At 41.6% G+C, this 6,000-nt stretch overlaps 1 protein-coding gene across 6 annotated transcripts in view; it reads left to right on the forward strand.

Moving 5' to 3' along the window:
• The window catches only part of RAB27A (RAB27A, member RAS oncogene family), a 72,227-nt gene extending 67,498 nt beyond the window's left edge, over nt 1-4,729 (forward strand). For all 6 annotated transcript variants that reach the window (XM_077828325.1, XM_077828324.1, XM_077828326.1 and 3 more), the window contains one exon: nt 2,070-4,729. In XM_077828325.1, the coding sequence (XP_077684451.1) occupies nt 2,070-2,268 (199 nt within the window). In that variant the 3' untranslated portion in view covers nt 2,269-4,729. The remainder of the gene's footprint in view (nt 1-2,069) is intronic.
• Nucleotides 4,730-6,000: the final 1,271 nt, after the last annotated feature.

The raw sequence follows: 6,000 nt of genomic DNA on the forward strand, positions 1-6,000 counted from the left end.
CTACCTTTTTACTAAATACATCTCCTTTATTTCATCAAATGAATATTCTTTCCCCTGTGTTTGCATCCTGTGTCAGAAGATGAAGGAGTTATAAACAAGGATTATTCCCTCTTTAACTCTGGAGCACAGCTTCAAGTGTTTAAACCAGCGATGGGCAAACTATGGCTCAGGGTCCGCATCTGTCTCCTTAGATGTTTTTAATCTGGCCCTCGAGCTCCCGCCAGAGAGCAGGGCCGGGAGCTTGCCCTGCTCCGTGTGGCTCCTGGCGGCAGCAGCAGCATGTCCCCATTCCGGCTTCTACACATAGGGGCAGCCAAGGGGCTCTGCATGCTGACCCTGCCCAAGTGCTGTGCCTGCAGTTCCCATTGTCCGGGAACCATGGCCAATGGGAGCTGCAGGGGCGGCGCCTGCAGATGGGGCAGCATGCAGAGCTTCCTGGCCGTGCCTCTGTGTAGGAGCTGGAGCACGGACATGCCGCTGCTTCTGGGAGCTTGAGGTAAGCGCACCTCTGACCCTATCCCTGCCCCAGCCCTGATCCCCTTCCTGTCCTCCAAACCCCTTGGTTCCAGCCCGGAGCACCCTCCTGCACTGCAAGCCCTCATCCTCAGCCCCACCCCAGAGCCCACACCCCCAGCTGGAGCCCTCGCCCCCAATTTCGTGATCATTCTTGGCCCGCCATACAATTTTCATACCCAGATTTGGCCCTCAGGCCAAAAAGTTTGCCCACCCCTGGTTTAAACAGACTTTCAGGAAGTTCACTAAATATATAAGAAGCAGAAATGTTGGGGGAGAGTGGGTTGTCTGGACTACCATGGAGTAAAAGGAGCAGCTGAGGAGAACACTGCACAATAGCTAGATGACTTTTGTATCCATCTTCACTACGGAGGATGTTGTGGAGATGATACTCTTTCCTGGTAATAAGGAAATCTCCATTTCCCAAGTCACCCTTTCCCATCTTTCTTCTCCAATGTGCGCAATTCAAGGTTGTCCATCCCTGTCCTTTCCTCTTTTACCGCTTTCACGTGCTTTCCTCCTCCTGTTCTCTCTCTCTTGCTTTTTCCCCTCAACTTCAATGCCTATCTCTGTCCCCTATCTTGCCTTCACTCCTCTTCCCCTGAATTACTAGTCTCTTCTTGCACCCTAAGGTCCTGAGAGGAACAGGGAATCCAGATCAGTGAAGAGACAATGATTGACCATCCCACATGCACTGCCCATTGTCTCTGATGTTTGCCACTGCCCCAAATCTGAATCCTTAAGTGGCCCATTCTCCCCGGATTCCTTGCAGCTGCCACTCTGTGCTGGAAATAGTGAGATTCACATAATGGGAGAGCCCATGGAGGAAGCACCTAGAGCAGGAGTTGAAGAGGCAACTGTTCTCTGAGACCTTGAGGTCCTTAGGAGCCGGAGGAATACAATAGCATGAAGAGTGTTATGTCCTTGGCTCTTTTCTGCTGGAGAGAAACTTTTGAGGGAGGGACATCACATACGCACAGTGGCTGTGGTACATACATTTCCCACCCCCCCCCTTTAATGAGCATTGCCTTTGCACCAGTTCAGCTACACCCTTGGTAGCTAGTGTACAAGATCTCTTGGCAGCCCATATATGTGAGCACTTCCATTATTGCTACCACCAATAGAGCAGCCATGGTGGGAAGTTTTAAGTAAAATGCTTGTGGAGATGAGGCCCAACAGAGCAATTGCATCTGTCTATGGTTAAAAGAAAGGACTCGAACACAGAACTCCAGGATTTTTTTTTTCCTGGCTCACTGTGGAATTCACAATCCACCAATGCCCCAGTAAAATGGGGTTAATACCCACCTCACTGGGCTGTTATTAGTTTAATTAATATTTGTCCTGCTTTTGTGCTTCTAAGCACGTCACAAAGGGTTGCATTTAAATTTCAGCTTTTGTTGAATTCTGTTTGATTCTGTTGACCTCTCCGGACATTCTCTAAGGAGAATGTTTTTATGCACATGGCCATAACCATATAATGCGTTCCTTCCAGGGAAGGTCTCACTTGATCTGTGATGGTGGGGTTTTTTTTGTTTTTTTTGTTTTCCCCTTTACAGGATACCATATTTTGAAACAAGTGCAGCTAATGGAACTAATGTGACCAAGGCAGTTGAAACTCTGCTTGACCTTATCATGAAGCGCATGGAACGGTGCGTGGACAAGTCATGGATACCCGAGGGGGTAGTACGGTCCAATGGACACAGCTCTACTGAGCAGCTACATGAGGAGAAAGATAAAGGCAAATGTGGTTGTTGAGAAACCAACTTCATTGCAACAATTAAATTAACATATTTATGTTAAAGTATAGTACAGTTGTAGCTTAATGGATTCATTTATGGACAGCTCTTACCATATGGATATATAATAACAAAGCTGTATTAATTATTGGTATTTGCTTTCTAACAACATTAACCATTGCTTGGCAAATGTTTAATTTATTAGCAGTTAGCCAGACATGTATGTTTAGGTTTGGTGCAACATTGGACACTCTCAACTTTCAGTATCTTAGTCTGTAACAATGGTAAACCAGTCAACTTAAGTCCTATTTGAACAGAAATGTTCCATCATTACAGCAATAATGATAAACAGCAAACTGTATGTGCTTTTCAAAAGCAGGCAAGTAATTTTACCTTGTTTTTCATGAATTATTAGTGTCTAATCATAGGAGCTAAAATAGGGTTATTTTTATATGGAATAAAAAGCTGTCTAGAGAAATGCCAAGATGACACTTGTACAGCACTACTGCTATGCCATGCAGTCGTGAACTTGATCTTCTAAACTCCAACTGTACTATAGGAAAGGTTCAATACATTCTAATAGATCACCTAACGTGAATTTCAAGAACGTCCTGAGGCAGATACCTACCAAGGGCAGGTCTACACTTAAAATGTACCATTGGTGCAGCTGCACCACTCTACCACTTAAGTGAAGATACTCCTACACCGATGGGCAAGAGCTTTCCTGATGGCATAGTTAATCTATCTCCCTGTGAGGCGGTAGCTATGTCGACAGGAGAAGCTCTCCAATTGACATAGTGCTATCTACTATCTGGGGGTTAGGTCGGTATAACTGACTCACTCAGGCGTGGATTTTTCATACCCCGGAGCAATGTAGTTATACCAATATAGGTCTGTAATATAGAGGAGATTGTAGATGGGGTGTGTGTTTATGAATGCATACGTTTTTATATACAAACTCTTTTATGTTTTAACAGGAATTTAGGGCAAGCTAAGTGCCAGCAAAATTTCATCAGAGCTAGTGCTTTGCACTGAATTTGTTTGTACCAAGCGTACATTTGGAACATTTCTTCTTCAAATTTGGACTGAAAATTTAAATATTGGTCTTATTCTGGTGAGCTATAACTGCCTAAGATATCAATGCTGTTTAAATTAGTATATCCGTAAATGTATAAAGCTGGTTTTCTTCTGTTTACCTCTGGGTCCTGTACATCTTGTACATGTTTTGTATGTGTTTTGTTCATTCCTTTTAGTCTCACCTAAAGTAGAATTGAGGGAGTATGTTTTGATTATGTAAAAGAATACTCTTTCTGGTGTATGATCATTTTTATTTATCCTCAGATATGATATAAGGAATAATCAGTATTCTTTTACATTTCTTTTCAGCCTGATTATGTGATATGCCTAATAAACTGTTTTCTACTGTAGCAGGTTCATATAACTCTAAAATATTGCCAAGTAAAGTCTCAACATGCCAAATCCAGAGTCTTTTTATAGACTTCTCATAGCAATTTGTTTACAGAACTCCAAAGCTACTGCTGCTTTTAGAAATTAAATATTTATTTATTTAAAAGTGCTAGTTATTTTGGCTACCACATGCTCAGGCAAACTTCTACACTCAGATGGCAGCATGAGATGTAATGTAATATATTTTTAATTTAAAAAAATTGAATATGTTAAAAGGACCAAAAATGTGTACTAGAAAGGTAGCTGAGAAGAAAGTGATATCTTCACTGAATTGAATAGAAACTTTGTACATTTCCGATTGCTTTTTAGAAATACAGAAACTGTTAAAACTCACTGCTAGCTGTCAAAAAACATTCCGTAAAGCAACGCGTTTGTTCTTTAACAAACACAAAATGTAAATATTGGATTTTTATCACAACCTACACAGGATATATAACCTTGTGCAATATAAGTTGAATGCGAAGGCACTATGACAGAAGTTAAATCATTTTATATTGTATGAATTTCTGTATTTTCTGCTGTACCATACCAAGAATCAAAATGCCTGTGGACCAGAGTTACTGTAGTCTAATTCATGAGTGCCTTTTGAAGTTGCTATCGCCTGGGTGGCCAGTAGAGTAACTGTGGAACCCAACACATTTCAGTGCACTTAAGTGTCTGGGTTTTTAATGCAGAAATGTAACCCCTCACTTTTCAGAGGGTTCCAATGGAATTTTTGCCACCTATTAATTTTAATAGGAGTTGTGTGGCTAAAATAATTTCCAGTTCCTGAAAAAAGTAAGGATAAGTGCAGCCAACTACTGAGTTTAAATTACTACTGAGGTTACATAAGTATATTTCCCTTTGAATGCACATGTTTAGATTTTATACTAAATACTGTAATTGCCATATTTTGTCCTACATTTGTATGTATCTATTTTACAGTGCTGTAAAATCAAAAATCTATCTTCATGAAATTGCTTTGATGTAACGCCATAAATACATACCTGTATTAAAAATCTATTATACCAATAGTTCAATCTATTTGAGTTATTTATAGCACAACTTTGCACCTACTGCAACTTTCAGCAGTGATTTGAACAGTCCTGTGAGTGACACCATTATACCAGTCTAGAGCTGGTCAAAAATCAGAATTTCCATGGTTTGGAAAATTCTGATATTTTAACATTTGTTTTTGTGCCAAATTAGGAAAAAAGGTTGAAATACTGCATTTTATGCTATTGGCATAAACAGTTGGGCTCCTTGCATCAATAAACAGGAGGGATTAGAAAACAGCCATTTGACTCCTATACAGCTATGGTTAAGGGGTTTATTGGGCTGATACAGTGCCTGTCAGCTGAGCCAACTTCACTAGTTTGAATTGGTGGAATTGACCATGAAAATAGTCATTTTGTGCCTTCCCCAGTGTCAAATTAGTGGCAGTTTATAACAAAATTACTCTTTGTACACTAAATTTGCCAAAGCCTGAATGTTTTAGCTTTCCCAGTCAAAATAGCTATCTTTGCTCCAAAGTCAGTCTTTTTTTCACTCAAAGCATACAGACTCAGCATAGAGTTCAGTATAAATGGAGCCCATGTCTGAGCTGGTGACCAAACAAGAGTAACCTGGCATGGTAAGTAGTTTTATATTTTAGTATGTGAATTGGTCCAAATCCTCACCCCTGCACCAAGCAGGAGTAAACTGGCCTTGGTGCAGAGATCCTGCATGCCATGGACAGAGGTAGGAGCAACATCTCCCTTCTGCAAGGTGCAGAGTGGGAAGTAGAACCGTCCTGCATCAGATGTGGTAATCTGAAGATTGTGGAGTCCATGGTGAGTATCAGCTGTGTCCTCATGCCCTCTTCAGGGGTGAATTCGATGCCCCCCATTTGTGACAGCACCGGAAGGACTATCCCCAGAAAGCAGGTGCAAGGAGTGCCTTCTCACATCCTACCCCATTGGCGCTCCTCTGGGGGAGGAAGAAGGTAAGATTTAAAAAAAAAAAAATTTTTTTTTTCAATCTCAAAGACTCCAGACCACCGAGGAAATGAGCCCTGTCTTGCTCTTACACTGAATAAGTTGCATAAAAGGACTTGATCCTGCAAGGTCCTGAGCACGCTGACCCAATCCCTCAAAACACTTAAGCAGTACCTAACTTGAATCATGTGATTAGTTTTACTGACTTAGGACTCTTCATGTGCTTAAATGCTTTCCTGAACTGGGCCGGAGTGCTCAGCACCTCGCAAGATCAAGCTCTAGAACAGGGGTTCTCAAACTTCATTGTACTGTGACCCCCCTCCCCCCCC

Source organism: Eretmochelys imbricata, chromosome 10 (genome assembly GCF_965152235.1).
Source record: "Eretmochelys imbricata isolate rEreImb1 chromosome 10, rEreImb1.hap1, whole genome shotgun sequence".
NCBI lineage: Eukaryota > Metazoa > Chordata > Testudines > Cheloniidae > Eretmochelys > Eretmochelys imbricata.